The 17,886-nt window shown below is 38.0% G+C and overlaps 1 protein-coding gene across 1 annotated transcript in view; it reads left to right on the top strand.

Annotated features, from left to right (window-relative positions):
- kl-2 (dynein heavy chain 2, axonemal kl-2) overlaps nt 1-17,886 on the top strand; it is a 1,497,432-nt gene that overhangs the window by 345,465 nt on the left and 1,134,081 nt on the right. Inside the window, exon 16 of the mRNA XM_090414156.1 lies at nt 9,239-9,277. Coding sequence (XP_090270282.1) covers nt 9,239-9,277 — 39 coding nt within the window. The remainder of the gene's footprint in view (nt 1-9,238; nt 9,278-17,886) is intronic.

Below are 17,886 nucleotides of genomic sequence, written 5' to 3'. Positions count from 1 at the left end.
CATCACAGATCATTGAGTCACCATACATTACATCTCTTACTATTCCCATAACTCTCTCTCATTCCCTCTCTTCCACTTATTCTATTCATCCTGTTCTCACCTCTTCTATCATTCCCATAACTCTCTCTTATTCCCTCTCTTCTATTGTTCCCATTCCTTGTAACCATCTCTCAACAGTTTAAAAGTCTCAATTATATTACCTTTCCTTTTATCCACCAAACTCTGCAGTCTACATTTCCTCAGCCGATCCTCATAACCAACATCTCTGTAGAATATCTAAAAAGTATAACATGTTATATCTTTCCATTTCCATAGTAAATTTAATTCGTGGATGTACATTGTTTTTATTAGATAAAAAAACTAGGCAATATTTCTTCATCATGAGGCTAGATAGCAAAAAGGTCTACATAACAAACCCAGAATGAAGATCGAGGGCATGTGGATGAGAAAAGAATGTCTACTAAATATTCTAAATAAAAGTTAGCAACTGCAGGGGAAGGTGGATTTCCCCTTGTGGACTCCCATTCTTTACTAAATAACTACAACAATATATGTTATGGAGTAAACAGGTTTATTAACAAAGAAGCATACGTTTACACATGATGATATGTACATCATAATTATTAGTGTAATCTTGGTTTAATAAAACATTAATGACAGTAGATTGCATGCTCGAAATAGGCAGCTTGTCTTTGAGGTTTCATAGCACATGCAAAGGTTCTCTGTCATCTTGGAGAACAAGAGTTGGGATATCTGCTGGACATATCATGATTATGACAAGCATAGGAGACAACTTCAAGCTATCACCAGCAAGAAGGTCACCATGCGGTGATTTTCTGACTGTGAAGAGGTTTCTCTTGGACAAATTCAAGTTTCAAGAAACCATGAAACCTGTAGGTTCATCTATTTATACGACCACCTAAATGGAAATGCTCGTCATCCGAGAACCAGACATTATGGAAGAAGAATGGATCTTCATAGACATTGGCCAGCATGCGTGCACAGTATTCCCACCATGAAGCATAATCCACTGCTGGTAAACACTGACCCACCTAATGACTTATCAAAAGGCAACCAGTTCTTTAAGAATTCTCTGTAGTGATCACCTCAGTATTCCAGAAGGTTGCCAACAGATGCACCAACTTGCCTCAGTCCTGAAGATATTTTCAGGTGTAAACTTTGTTTGCTAACACTTGGATAAAGGATTAAACTAAATTTATTATTCAGTATTCCAAGTTTTACCACTGTTCGGCATTGACGTCATTTTGGACAATACTTGCTCCAGCACACACCAGTGATTCTCATTTGTGTTAACAGTTTGTGGTGTCTTCGAATGTCCTTTGCATTGCAGGAGAAGACTCCTGGTACATCTGAACCTCTCAATTAAGTGTGCCCCAAGGAATAATGATGACATTATTCCTTGGGGCACACTTTTGAGAAACGAGAAACAAACTGCTCACAAACATGTTGTAGGCTTTGACTTGTTCTACCAACTCTGTATAATGAAAATAATGTCCTACAATAAACATCTTTTCTTCCAACATCAACGCCATTGCTACAGCTAAATGTTATGGCATAGATGCTACACAATCTCTTCTATTAATGAATATGCAGTCAAACAGCATATCTCATAGTATGTGTACTGAGGGGGAGGGGGTTGAAGTTCAGTACTGTTTCTTTTGCACCATACTGTAAAATATTTTCTATTAAATAATTTAACTTATATATGTTAATGTTAAACATGCAGGCATTTCTTAGCAGTTATTGATGTTGCAAAGGAGTTGATTGAGCATAGCTTTGTTTTATTTTTTATTTTTTATTGACTGCAGTTAAACAAAATAAGAACAGGTATTTAGTGCAGATACGATGTTGCCTTCCTGCATAGAACAGATTTAATAATACAGTAATAAATTTCTTACATCCTTAGTAGTCACTCATTCAAGTTTGGGAATGTCATCCTGGGAATAAGGAAAGTGAATTTCTCGAGTTCTTGAGGGATAACTATCTCAGGCAGCACGTAAAGGAAGGCACGTGAGAATCAAGAGTTCTAGATCTGATCATTTCATCAGAGGATGTAATTGTTTGAGGAGTTTCACATTTTCCTGCAGTTGGTGAAAGTGATCAATGAAGTAATCACCTGTGTTATGGCTAGTCATATGTAGGCTTTTGCAAGGAAAGGATGTATGTGGAATTATAAGGCTGGTGATTATGACAAGCATAGGAGACAACTTCGAGCTATAACATGGAATGATGAGTTGAGAAGTAAAGAAATAAATGCTGCATGAAACTTACAAGAAATACATAACAGGATCAGTGTATATATCCCAAAGGCCAAAAGGCTGAATAAGGTACATGTAAAATGGATTAATGTGGAGCTTAAGCATGAAATCTGGAAAAACAAAGTACTTTGGATGAAGTACAAGATGAATAATGGTAATCAGTCACATGAAGAATATAAAGAACAAGCCAGGAAAGTGATTCGGTTAGTAAGGAAAACAAAAGTAGAGTATGAGCAGAAATTGGCAAATCAGGCTCAGAAAAACTCTAGAGAGTTTTTTAGATATGTGGCAAATAGAAGGAAGAATGACCATGGAAAGATGACGTTAAGGAATGAAAGTGGTAGAACTGCTACAAAAGACATTTGAGGTATTCAGTGATCAATTTATAAGGGTGTTTCATCCTGATTAGAGTTTAATCATGAGGAACTTAAGTGTAGAGGACATAGGAGAGGATAGCTTAATTGTGAGTGTGCAGGAGGTATTTAAGGAAATAAATAACCTCGATGTTAATAAGGTGATAGGATTTGATGACATATCACCACACATGTTAAGAGAATGTTCCAGAGAACTAGCATTGGCATGCCTGTTTATTAAGAGTTTTGCAACAGCACCGGTTCCAAGGGAGTGGAAGGAGGGTAAAATTGTTCCACTGCATAAAGGCGGTGATAAGGCTGTAGCTTCAAATTATAGGCCAGTCTGTATATCTGGAGTTGTGTTGAAGGTCCTGGAGAGATTGATGAGAAGTAGGATACAGAAATGGGTTGATAACAGCAGTATTCTCTGTGATTATCAGCATTGGTTTGTTAAGGGGAGATCATGTTTCACTAACTTACTTATGTACTATAACAAAGTGGCAAATACCTGAGAGATGCATATACAGTGGTGTACTTGGATTTTGCAAAGGCTTTTGATAGACTGCCACATGATAAACTCTTAAAAATAAATTGAAACAGATGGGATTGGATAACAAACTTCTGTGTTGGATCAGTGAATGGCTGTCAGGTATCAGAAAGTATCACGGGTCAGTTTTGTGGCCATTGTTGTTCAATTTGTATGTTAATGATATTGTGTCAGGTTTATCTAGTGATATCCAGCTGTTTGTGGATGATGCAATACTGGGTAGAGCAATGCACAGTCAGGTGTTGATGCCTTACAAGAGGACTTAAATAGATTGCATGAATGGGCAGGTAAGTGGAACCATCATTTCAATGTTGCCAAGTGTAAGGTTTTGAGATTTGATAAGCAACGATGCAAAGTATACACTTGGTGGGGAAACTTTAACAGAAGTACTGGAGATGAGAGATCTAGGAGTGATGGTGGACAAGGACCTGAAATTCAGGGGCAATATTGCACAAGTTGTGAAGTCATCACATTGAATAATGGCAATGATGCGAAGAACCCTGACATGCAGAAATAGAGAGGTTATGATTCCATTGTATAAGGCCTTGATCAAGCCGCATATGGATTATTGTTCATAGATTTGGTTGCCAGGTTTTCTTGGTGATGAGGATATGTTGGAAAGGGTACAGAGAAGATTCACAAAGGTAGTCAGTGGTCTTTGGAATGGGAGTACGAGGACAGATTGAGAGAATGTGAGTTGCAGAGCCTCGTGAATAGGAGTTAGGGGGGAGGGGAATATGATTGAGACATATAAGCTGGTCAGGGCTTGTTATCAGGTAGACATGGAAGAGATTTTTCATAGAATGGGAGAGGGGAGTAGAACAAGATGCCATTGCTGGAAACTGTATGAGGAGGGTGTGAGCAAAGGAGTGAGAAGCAGGTTCTTTGCATGGAGTGTGGTTGTTGAGTTGAATGCATTGCCTGAGTGTGTTGTGGATGTGGATACAACGAATCAGTTTTAGATGTGGTTGGATGAGCATTGCATGCAATAGTGAGTACCTCCCATGATGAGTCTCTGACTCCATGGAAGTCAAATGTTGATGATAATAATAATAATAATAATAATACTTAATTTTTCTTCTAATGTCCTCTAATGTTTTTCTTCTAGTTCCTCCTAAAAATCTTCATTTTCATTATAGTTTTGAAGATGACTGTTAATGGTGCAAATGTTTCATAGTTTCTGATGTGGATCTTGTTTAATATTATATTAGTTTCACTATCAGCCATATCTGGCATATCCATGATTGAATGCTGACAACCACAATGAGCAAATCAATTTTGAATGGACTTGCTTGCCAACTAAATGGCCATAAACTGTAATGCTTTTAATCTTTTAATAAGAAAATCTTTTAGTAAAAAAAAAAAATAAGAAAGTGTGGCTATTAAATTTTGTACTGCGTATACTTAGCAATTGTCAAGCACCATTTTTCTTGATTCCCATTGTAATTCTATGTCCTAATTGATATGTAATGCTTAAAACCAGATTTTTGTTTTTATGATACTGAACTGATAAACTCTCCATTCTAATCTGTTTAAAGAGTCGAGGCCTAGATCTTTTTACAAACAGCTTTTGTTTATTAGTTCTAGATGTACTTGATGAGCATAACACTGTGACGTGATCTGTTGCTTTCATTGATCTAAACAGCGTAGTGTATTTATAACACAGGGAACCATATGATGTGGTACAATAAAATAGCCCAGTTTGATCAGTATTATTATTATTTCACCCTCCATGGAGTTGGCAAACACATTGTAGGAATTTCATTCAACTGACAACAAATCTGTCATACTGAAATTTAAAATCCTGAAAAAAACACTCCCTTTATTAACAATGCATTCTGCTCACTGATACTTCTCCATGTAAAAAATCTACACTTCAAACCCCTCCTCTCCACACTTTTACACAGTTTCAGGAATGGCCCGAGGTTCTTCCCTTATGCCTTCTACTCTTTTTATAAACCTCTCCAATAAAATCCCCTCACAACATAAACATCTCTATCATATCAATTCTTTTCCTCCTATCCACAACCCTATAATCTACATTTCTTCAACCTCTTTCCATAGCAAGCATTCCAGAGTACTGATACTGTATAAGTCACTCCTCTTTGGATCCTCTCCACATCACATTGAAAACTAGGTGACCAAATCTCTGCACAACAGTCCAAGGGTGGTCTGACCAGTGCTTTATACCATGGCACAACCACTTGCTTAACCCAATATGTCAGAGTATGTCTTATCATAGCAGCAATACAACATGCAATTTTGGCAATACTTGCAATATAAAGCACCTCCATAGCGCAGTTGGAAGAACGACGGTACTTGCACCCTGTGGTTGGAAAAGCTCTACATTTAATCTACGATGGGAGCAATCTTTATATTGGTTTTTTTCTTGAAGGTGAGTTAGCCAATCTCATCCTGAGGTTGCAGGGTTTTTTCCCTCCTGGAAACTCTGGTTTTTCATCTCACATACAGACAAATTGACCTTCAGCACACACGCAGTTTACCAGCAAAAAAATACCAGTGGTGTTGGTGAAGGACGGTAGATGGCAGTGGTGTAGATGATGGAGACAGTGAGTTGTAGAGCAGGTGCCCTCCTTTGATGAGTCTTTGGACTCCTTGGAGTTGTCATGAAATAATAATAATAATAATAATAATAATAATAATAATCTATCTATATATATATGTTCATTGGACATCCACAGATGCCATATGGCCACTCCAATAATCAGTGATGTGCCACACCAGGCCTCACTATGTAGTCCTGTTGTTTGCTTTTCTGGAGACTTCAACTCTCTCTGAAGATTAGTTGCTCCACACACACCATCCATCCATCTCATTGATGGTCTACCCCCTTCCTCTTTTTCCAGGAACTTTACCTTCTATTACTGTTCTTAGAAGTCTTCCTTTCATCCTTTCAATGTGGCCAAAATATTTTAACTTTCTTTTGTCAATATCTTTAAGGAGCCTTAAAGTTCTACTGATCTTTTCTAACACCCATTCATTTGTACTCCTTTCAGTATATGATATCCTCAACAGTCTTCTGTAACACCACATCTCAAAAGCAGATATCCGTTTCTTATCTGACTTCTTTAGGTTCCAAGTCTCACATCCATAAGTCGCTGTTGGAAAAACAACTGCATCCAAAATCCTCAACTTTGTTCCCATGGAGATAGATCCATCCTTTCAGATTTTAGACAGGTCTCTGACTATTGTTTAGCCATTCCTAACCTTTTTCTGACATCTTCTGAACAGCAATTCTTCACATTAATAATGGATCCCAGGTACTCAAACTTGCTGACTTCCTCAATTCTTTCTCCATTTAGGTACACTTGTTTCTCAAGAGCTTCTCTGTTTGTATTTCCTTTGAGAACCATAATCTATGTCTTGCTAGGATTGAGTTGAAGTCCTCTGTTATTACTGATCTTGTTAATTTTGTCAAGAATTAGTCCTAGTTCTTCCATGTCATTACAAAGGAGTACAGTATTATCAGCATACCTCAGATTATTGATCAATCTACCTCCTATCCTAATTCCTGTTCTGAGCTCATCCAATGCTTCACGCATGATGTCCTCTACACATATACTAAACAAGTGAGGAGAAAGTAAATATTACAACAAAAATAGGCAGGCAGGTAAGTAGTGGAGCACAGAGAGAAAGTGTTAGAGGAGAGAGAGAGAGAGAGTGAGAGTGAGGGATGCATGCGAGCAATCGAGGAACAGAGTGGTAAGAGGTGTAATGTATGGGGACTCAGTGATCTGTGGTATTCAAGATAGGATGTGTGAGGAATGTTTGCCTGGAGCAACGATAGAAAGTGTGGCTATGGCAATTGAGAGGGGGTGAAAGGGTGGATGAGATGATTGTGATGGTAGGAACAAGTGACTTGAGTGGTAATGTAAATTATGCAGTGAGAGATATGAGATTCTTGCTTGAAGTAGTACAAAAGAAGACACAGAGAGGAAAGATAGTGTGCGTGTTGCCTAGGTATGATAGTGACGAGCTGAGCAAAAAAGCGGTAATATTGAATTACATAATAGCTAGAATATGTCAGAAGAGAGGATTGGAATATGTGGATACTTGGAGGGCGTTTGAGGACAGAGAGGAATTGTATGCGAGAGACTGCTTGCATTTGAATGAGGAAGGATGTAGGCATCTGGAGAGATTTCTGCTCTGAATGAGTCAGTGTGTCCCAAGGTGGATGGCAGGAGGAGTGGCCTCTTGTGGGAATGGATATTTCGGAGAAGGGGGACGACATCAGGTAATGCTCATCCCAGTGGAGTCTAGAGGAGATAATGCTGGGTATAGAAACAATGACATTTTTATGCTTTACACTAATGCTAGGAGTATTCAGAATAAAGGAGAGGAACTGGTGGCGCTGATAGCATCAGCCTAGCCAAAGATTATTGGGATCTGACGTGATTGACAGAAGAGGATATAATAACAGGAATAGAAGTAGCAGGTTACAGCATTTTTCGGCAGGATAAGAAGGGAAAGCGTGGTGGAGGAGTACTGCTTATAATAAGTGACGACTTATGTCCTCTAAGAGTGGAGGCTTTGGAAGGCAGTGACACTAATGATTTTGAAAGGATATGGTTTGAGGTAGAGATAGGCACGGCGGGATATTTATTGGAGTATTGCTACAAACCAAGGAACACAGAGGGTGTGGACCAGGAGATGCTTAGACAGTTGAGCTTGGCAAGTGCAAGAAGAATGATTGTTATGGGAGATTTTAACTACAGTTGCATAAATTCGGGAGAGGAAGATGAATGTTGCAATAAGGGAGTGGGATTTCTAGAATTCTTGAGGGACAAATGTCTTAGACAACATGTATTAGAAGGAACAAGAGGTTCAAGAGTTTTGGATTTGGTCATGGCATCAGAAGAGTTGATAATAACTGAGATGACATCGCTCCCACCAGTTGGAGAGTGACCATATAGTTTTGACTTGGAAGATGAATAGACATGCAAGAGTATCAAAGAGATGAGAATGTTATGTGGAATTATAAGGCAGGTGATTAAAATAGTCTTATAATGGCAACTTGAGGAAATTTCATGGAGGGAGGAATTGGAAGGACATGACATCATTCATGCTTGGGAAATTGTGAAGGAATATTTGTTAGTAGCAATGGTAAGCTGTATTCCACGAGCAAAGAGAGGACTCAATTTGGAGTAAAGTGGATGACAAACAATATTAACCAGGAACTGCATGTGAAAAATCGTCATCATCATTGTCTCCTTATATCCCTATGGAACAGATATAAGGAGACAGGTGAAGAGCAGATGCATGAAGAATATAAGACACAGGCCAGGAGATTGACTAGTATAGTCACAAAGGTGAAACTGGAATATACGAAATGATTTCCCTAATATGCAAAGAAAATCTTAGGGAATTTTTTAGCAATGTGGCCAGTAGGAGGGGAAATAACTGTGAAAGAATGACATTGTGTCATAAAAATGAGAATAGGATGACTGATGCAGACTTTTCAATAAAGTCTGGCTATGGGAAAGGTGCCCAGGGGATGGAAGGAAGGTAAGATAGTGTGGTAGCAGACTGGAAGTGTCTAATTATAGGCCAGTTTGTGTGTCATCAGTAGTTGTTAAGATCTTGGAGAAATTAGTTAGGGGTTGAGAAATTAGATGAGAGTAATGTTATCTGTGAGAGTCAACATGGATTTATGAAGGAGCGCTCTTGTTTTAGTAATATGCCAGCCTTTTATAATAAAGTTACAAGAGCAGATGATGAGGCAAAGGCATATACTTCCATTTTCTTAGACTTAGCGAAGGCATTTGACAGGATGTCAGTTTGATCAACTGGATTCAGGATTGGCTGTTCAATAGGTATCAGATAGTTGTGTATGGTGAGGCAGTTTCAAGGAGGCAGCGGGTTACAAGTGGGGGTCTCTCTGGGCTCAGTACCTATATTTTTTAATCTTTATATCAGTAACATTGTCAATGGATTGTAGGGGGATATTCAGTTGTTTGCAGATGATGCGAAGCTAGAAGGGTCATTAGTAATAGTGCAGATGTGGTAGCCCTGCAAGATTATTTGAATAAGCTAGACAGATGGGATAATGAATGGGGAGATCAGTTTAATGCAGCAGAATGTGAGGTCTTGAGGTTTGGGACACATCGATGGGATGCTGCATACTCTATTGGAGGAGCTATACTGGGGGAAGTAGGGGAGACAAGAGATCTGGGTGTTGATGTTTCATAGAAACCTGAAATTCTGGGGATATATTGCAAAGATGGTAAAGGTAACACAGTGGATTGCTGCAATAATGAGAAGGACACTGACCCACAGAGATAAAAGAGTTATCATTCTATTGTATAAGACCCTGATAGACCACTTAGACTATTGTTCTCAGATTTGGTCCCCAGGAATTGAAGGGGATAAATTATCTGTGGAAATGGTACAAAGGCAGATAACAAAGATGATTTCAGGACTGTACAATGTTAGTTATGAGGATCGGCCGAGGGAATGTGCACTGCAGAGTTTGGTGGAAAGAAAGAGAGGTGATATGATTGATACTTTTAAACTGTTGAGAGGTTGTTACAGGGTTGACACTGGGGAGTTCTTTTGCTTGGTTGAGCAGCGGGAAGGAGTGATGACAAGAGGCCATCCCTGGAAGTTACGAAAGAAAACTGTGAGCAAGAGGGTGAGGAGTGGTTTCTTTGCATGGAGGTTGGTTGAACCATGGAATGCATTGCCTGATAGAGTGGTGAGAGTGAGAATTGTTAATGAGTTTAAGGAGTGGTATCATAGACTTTGTGTTTCCTAGGGATGACCTCCCATGATGAGTCTTGATGGACTTTGTGTTTCTTAGGAAGGACCTCCCGTGATGAGTCTTTTGACTCCATGGAGGCCTGAATAATAATAATAATAATAAGATGGCCATTTACCAAACTCATGTTATTCTATATATGAGATCTTTAAGCCACATATCCAATTCTGTATCCATACTAACTAATAATACTAACAGTAAGACATGTTAAGACTTAAGTGTTGGTTATCATTTATGTCTGTTTTTTAATGGTATTATCTCACAGCATTATATTAGAATAAAATAAACTATGAAGTTTTTGTCTGCTGACATTTCACTGAATTCAGACTGGCTTTAATAGTGTAGAGAAGTACCTATTCACTGTACAAAATATAAATATTTATAATAGATAATAAATTATATATTTGTTTTATCCTTTACCGAAGTGTGATTAAACAGTGTTTGCTCATGGCATGTTTTCTCCACTAGAGTACTATACAGAGGCGATTGACTTCACGTGAGTTTCCTTAGTATCCCATAATGCAAAGCATACTTCCTCTCACACATGTATATTGCTATGTATTTTAGGAAGAGTAACTATCCACACCTGGTTTCGACTTTATTCAGGTATCCTTAGCAGCAACTAGACCACTGTTTGGAAGTTAAGTAAAACAGAAATATTTCCCCTATACAGGTAGTTTAATGATGATTCACCATACTTTTAAAATACTCTGGATTGGAGATGGTTGTAGAAAGCTTTTTCACTTCGTAATCATGAAAATTATGATATATAAGAAATTATATGATGGGGGACAACATCCTGACAGGAATAGAGATGGAAGGGTATGATCTGTTTTGTGAGGATAGAAAGCATAAAAAGGGAGGGGGAAGTGCTATTGATGATAGAGAGAGTTATGTCCATATGAAGTAGAGATGCAAGAGGGGAAATAGTGCCAGTGGTTTTGAAGCAGTATAGTGTGAGATAGAGTGAATAGAATAAAATACTTGTTTGGATGTTGTTATGGACCTGGTAATGTGGATAGTAGTGACTGTGAAATGTATAATCAAATTACCAAGCAAATAAGAAAAAGGTGATCATTATTGGTGATTTTAATTGCAATGTAGACTAGAATGATAAGATAGCAACTGGAAGTAAAGAAAATGAGTTTCTTGAGTTTTTGAGGGACAACTACCTCAAACAGTATGTAACAGAGGACACACAAGGTTTGAGGGTGTTTGATCTCTGATCATCTCATCAGAGGATGTAATTATAAATAAGATATCCAATCACCCTCCAATAGGTGAGAGTGACCATGAAGTGATTACCTGGGTGGTTGCCAACAGAGTGAGGACCTCTGTGAGAAAAGGATATATGCAAAACTACAAGGACGGTGATTTTGAAGAGCTCAGAAGATAGCTTGCAGGTATAGCATGGAATGAGGAGTTAGCTGGAAAAGAGATCAATGCAACTTAGGAGATATTCAAAAACTATCTAGTAGAAGTAATGTCTAAATTTATTTGAAAGGTCAGAAGATTAAATAAGGAAGCTGTGATATGGATAAATAAAGAAATTAAGCATGCGATACAGAGAAAGAGGGCAATATGAAGTCAGCATAAGAGAAGTGGTAATAACCAATTCCATGAGGATTACAAAGACAAGGCAAGGCAGGTAAGTTGGTTGGTAAGGGTAGCAAAAGTGAAATATGAGCAGCAGTTAGTTTATGAATCCTAGGGAGTTCTTTTGATATGTAGATAGCAAAACAAACAAACAATGATTATGGAAGGATGACATTGATTGGAGAAAATGGTAAGGAAAAACTGTTGTGGAAGATATAGTGGAGATAGTTAATGAGCAGTTCATAAAGGTCTTTCATTCTTGTGAATGTGACTTCATGGAGAGATTGAGAGCAGCTGATGATGGGGGAGAGAGACCTACTGTAAGTGAGCAAGAGGTGTATGGGGAGTTGAGCAAACTTGATACTAATAAGGCTGTGGATCTTGATAATATATCACCATGTATTCTGAAGGAATGTGCCAGGGAGTTGACACCTGCCTTGACATATTTTTTTAATATGAGTCTTGCAATGGATCAATTCCTAAGGAGTGGAAGGAGGGCAAGATTTTGCCTCTTCATAACGGAGGTGATAGAACTCAAGCATCAAATTATAGGCCTATCTGTGCATCAGGTGTTGTAGTTAAGTTGTTGGAGAAGCTTGTGAGAATTAGGGAGTTCTTTTGATATGTAGATAGCAAAACAAACACACAATGATTATGGAAGGATGACATTGATTGGAGAAAATGGTAAGGAAAAACTGTTGTGGAAGATATAGTGGAGATAGTTAATGAGCAGTTCATAAAGGTCTTTCATTCTTGTGAATGTGACTTCATGGAGAGATTGAGAGCAGCTGATGATGGGGGAGAGAGACCTACTGTAAGTGAGCAAGAGGTGTATGGGGAGTTCAGCAAACTTGATACTAATAAGGCTGTGGATCTTGATAATATATCACCATGTATTCTGAAGGAATGTGCCAGGGAGTTGACACCTGCCTTGACATATTTTTTTAATATGAGTCTTGCAATGGATCAATTCCTAAGGAGTGGAAGGAGGGCAAGATTTTGCCTCTTCATAAGGGAGGTGATAGAACTCAAGCATCAAATTATAGGCCTATCTGTGCATCAGGTGTTGTAGTTAAGTTGTTGGAGAAGCTTGTGAGAATTAGGATCCAGAATTGGGTTGACAACAATGGAATTATCTTTGATGGACATGGATTTGCTAAAGGGAGATCATGTTTTAGTAATCTACTTACTTATTACAATAAGGTGACTGCTTCCTTGGACAGAGGAGATGGATACAGAGTAATATACTTAGATTTTGCAAAGGCTTTTGATAAATTACCACATGATTAGTTGATAGTCAAACTAGAGCAGATGCGGTTGGATATTAGATTAGTGCACTGGATCGGAAACTGGCTGTCTGATAGGTATCAGCAAGTTGTGTATGGGGTAGCAATATTCCAGAAAAGGAAGGTCACTAGTGGTGTGCCTCAGGGGTCTGTTTTAGGGCCATTACTGTTTAACTTGTATATTAATGATATTGGGGAAGATTTGGAAGGGGATATTCAGTTGTTTGCAGATGATGTAAGGGAAGAACTATGAAGAGTAGAGGTGATGTTGTGGCCCTACAAGAAGACTTGAATAAAGTGAGTGAATGGGCACGGGAATGGGGATGCGAGTTCAATGTTGCAAAATGTAAGGTTTTAAAATTGGGAAAACAAAGATGGGATGCTGAATTTATGATTGGTGGAGATATATTGTCGCAAGTGCAGGAAATGAGGGATTTTGGGGTGCTAGTGGATAAAGATCTGAAATTTAGAGGACACATTGTCAAAATTGTGAAGACTACACAAAGACTTCTGGGAATGATGTGGAGGACACTGACTTGTAGAAGTAGAAAGATTCTGGTTCCATTGTATAAGGCATTGAATAGGCCACACACAGACATCTGTGTCCACATTTGGTCACCTGGTTTTCAAAAGGATGAAGGGATGTTGGAAAGGGTCCAGAGTCAACTGAGTAAGGTAGTTTCTGTCCTCTGGAATGTTGAATATGAGGATAGATTGAGAAGATGCAATTTAGACAGTCTAGTGGATTGGCGGAAGAGGGGAGATATGATAGAGAGCTACAAGTTAGTAAGGGGTTGTTATAGGATCAATGTTGGAGAGGTTCTACACAAAACAGTGGGAGATCAGGGGAGAACCAGAGGTCATCCCTGGAAACTGTATAAAGAGAGTGTGAGCAGGGAAGTGAGAAACAGGTTTTTGGATGCAGAGTTGTGAATGACTGGATAGCCTTGCCTGAGAGTGTGGTGTCTGCAGAGTGTGTTTAAAGTGGTATGATGAGCTGTGTGTGTGTGTGTATGATTAAAGGACCTCCTAAATGAGTCTTTAACTCCATTGGGTCTTGGGTGATAATAATAATAATAAAGTAATAATAATATTAATAATAATGAAATGAAACAGCATTATATCAAATTAATTTTAAAAAATGAATAATAATAATACTAATTAAAATAGGACAGTAAAATATTATTTCTTGCCATTTATGAGGATGAGACTCTTAAATTGTGGCAATAGAGAGACAGTCTTTCTGATTTAATGGCCAAACTCAGAAGAATCTCTACTTATCTTTCTAACCAAAACAAGCTACTCTCATTCATCAACTTTACTATGGAAAATAAAAGGATGGACAATTAGCCTTTCTAGACATCCTCCTTTTCAGTACCCTTTCTGGAATACTTGCTGCTTCCATTTACTATAAATCTATCTTTACAGTTTGCTACATAAAGCAAACTTCAGCACATCATCAATCTCAAAAAATAGCTATCTTCAAATCTTTGCTCAACAGAGCATGTGTTATCTGCTCCAATTCCCAAGCTCTCCAACAAGAATTGAACATCTTCCAGTGCATCTTACTACAAAACTGTTTCACTTCAAGGAGGTTTAAATGCATCTTGAACTCTTAACAAGCCAATCACCAAAAACCCTGAACCTGTATGGTGAGTCCCTATCCCATATATTGCAGTTATCTCTGAGATGATTGCTAAGATCCTGAAATGGTATAATTTAGTTCCTACATTTTTTTCCCTATCAACCAAATCTCCTGTTGGTTAAGATCCATGAAAGTTAAACAGTCATCCTCCCTCTCTCTCTCTCTCTCTCCTCCCCTAAGTGTCTGCTTGTAATTTGGACAAACAGGACATTCTGTTTAAAAACAACTAGAAGAACACGTCTTATATTAACAACAATAAATCTGAAATATCCCGCCTTGCTCAACATGGAGTGGACACAGACCACAATATCCTGTGTTCCAGGTCTTTTTTTATCAATGCACGTGTAGGTTTGAACAGTTATTTAAAGAGAGTGCTCAAGCACTGCCCAAAGTTAAATTGAAATGACTATCTCTCTATTGCTAAGATTTGGGAGAGTCTCATCCTCATAAATGGCAAGCAATAATATTCCTCCTGCCCATTTTAATTATTATTATTATTATTAATTTTAGATAATGCTGTTTCATTTCATTATGTAATTAAATTTAATTTTATTTCAAATTAGTTCATTTTCAATATGGGACTTAATTGTAATCTTATTTATTGTAACCACCCACTAGGTGTCATCTGACACATGGCTCAGCTCTGTAAATAGGATTGAAATTCTTTGTGTAGCTTCACCTTATGATTATGCTGATGCACTGATGATGATGATTTGCAGTAATAAAATTTCTATATTCTTGTGAATATGTGTGTATAATAAATAAACCCTGTTGTTGTGAAATCTCTAGAGAGAGAGAGAGAGAGAGAAGTCACAGGATTCAGATCAGGTGAACGAGGCAGTTATGCAGTGGGAAATGCATGCCTGATCACTCTGGCTTCCATGAAATGTTCCCGAAGACCCTCTTAGATGGCTCAACCAGTGTGTGTGGAGTGACCAATCATCCTGCATGAAAATAACTGAATCTATGTATTGACACTACTATAGCTGTGGCACAAGAAAATCGTTTATCATATTGTGATATCTCTTGGCAGTAACTCAGCAGATCACAGGACCCAAATGGCAAATATCCTCAAAGAAGAATACTTCAATGATAAATGAAGCTGCAAACCCACTGTAAACAGTAACTTTGGGCCAATGCAAAGGAATTTGTTGAATTGCATACAGGTTTTGTGTAGCCCATACCAGCAGTTGTGGGTATTCACAATTCCATTCAGGAGTGAGCCTCATCTTCCCATGAAATCATCCACAGCCACATAGCATCCAACTCTACTTGAGTAAGGAGTGTTAAAGCAAATGTCATTCGACTTTCAAAGTTCTGCTCACACAACTCCTGTGTCAGGGTTATCATTAATGGAGAGAAATGTTGAATCATCTGTAGAATTTTCCAGACAGTTGTGTAAGACACATACATCTGCCTTGATACAGTACATGCATTGCAGGAACCAGTACTGTTATTCATTGGCTGCTCCATGACAGTAATAACTTCATTCACTTGTTATGAACTAATTAGTTTGCAATTGCTGCCAGGTCTAATTCCCAACAATCCCAATTCTTCAAATCACTCCAACAAACCTCATAGACCTTTGTTGGAGTGATAAAATTTGCAGATTAGGTAGTACAGCTTCATGAGCAAAGTACAATGGGGCAAGGTTAGTGCCATCATTGTGGATAGTGTTAATAATCAAAATAAAGAGAAAAATCCTATTTCCATTTTTTTAAACCCTCCTGGCACCTGCCAAGTTGTGTGATATGCAAATTCCATGAATTTAGTGTTTATGCCTCCTGGTGGTGAATTTTGGAACTTCATTTTTATTTTATTTTATTTTTAAATATTGCTTTTGCATCATACACAATGTATTCCTGCAAAGTTTCACAGCATTTGGTCACTGGATGATGGCCTTAAATGGGAATGCTTTAATTTTGATCACCCTGTACTTTAACCATCACTCCTAAGATAGTTATTTGTCTATAATTTGCTATTGTCTTGGAGCCATCATTATGTAATGGAATTATCTTATCCTCTTTCCACTATCTTGAATCCCTGCCAGTGCTGAAACATAGGTTAAACAACTTCATCAGAAGCACTGCCAGTTCTCCTGCACATTCTTGTAGTACATGAATTGTCTTTCCATCCAGTTCCCATTTCTGTATTCACACAATACCTATCATATCTCTCCTTAAACTCATTCACTGTTGGTGCACTCACAACTACCTCTGACAATCTATTCCACTCATTCACCACTCTCCAAGCAAAAAATATTTAGTCTGCACACCCTTACTTACCAAAACAACTGTTTTTGACAGACATGAGGTACCATTAACATCTACTTTGAAGCAGATGAAAAATACATACTCTACTATCAATAAGGCAAGTCATATCTGGCAGACTATGCCTTACACATCCCTTCAACAACAGGCTCAGATGAAAGAAAATCTCATTATTACATGAAAGCTATTATAAATAGCTTTTGTTTTAATAAACACAAAAACTTATTCTGATTATAAGACCATCGGTTTAATGCACCTATGTACAAGAATGCCGACTAGTTTTGCTAACATACTGTCTAGCTTTGTCAAGACTAAAAAAGGTGAAAAAATAATAAATGCAAAAAAAAAAAACAAAAGAATACAGAACCATTTACAACAGTTAGGAAACCAAATTTAACAGCTCATGTGACAATGTGTGCATGTAGCGAGATGCTTCAGTCATTATTGTGAAAATACGTTACATAGTTTTTAGCGTACTGTAGTTCTGCTGTACTTAATGAATTAATCAGATTTTTCCATGTATCTTTCAATACTGCTCCTTGATTTCTGTTCAGGCTATTTCCTGTTCGTAGGACCACTGCTGCTTCTTTGAAAATTCGACATCCGTAATCATCCTCCATATATGGTATTCAGCTGTTTTCTCATTCTATTGCATGGTTAGAAGTTGAGAAGTGATGCGCCAAACCTGAGGTATCCGCTCTGTTGTGATTTACATCCCAACATATTCCTTCTGTCTAATTTACAGGCTTCTTGAAGTTTGGCCTGTGTAGGAGTGTTAAAAAATGCTAAAAAGCTACTTAGGCCAAACTTCAAGAATCCAGGAAATTAGACAGAAGGAACACATTGGGGATGTAAATCACAACAGAGCAGATACCTCAGGTTTGGCGTATCACTTCTCAACTTCTAACCATGCAATAGATTGGGAAAACAGCTCAATGCCATATATAGAGGATGATTACGGATGCCGAATTTTCAAAGCAGCAGCAGTGGTCCTACGAACAGGAAATAACCTGAACAGAAATCAAGGAGCAGTATTGAAAGATGCATGGAAAAATCTGATTAATTCATTAAGTATAGCGGAACTACAATACACTAAAAACCATGTAACACATTTTCACAATAATGACTGCAG

Source organism: Typopeltis vanoorti, chromosome 24 (genome assembly GCF_054136105.1).
Source record: "Typopeltis vanoorti isolate ZY-2024b chromosome 24, IOZ_Tvanoo_1.0, whole genome shotgun sequence".
Taxonomy (NCBI): domain Eukaryota; kingdom Metazoa; phylum Arthropoda; class Arachnida; order Uropygi; family Thelyphonidae; genus Typopeltis; species Typopeltis vanoorti.
This window is presented reverse-complemented; position numbering and strand designations above follow the sequence as displayed.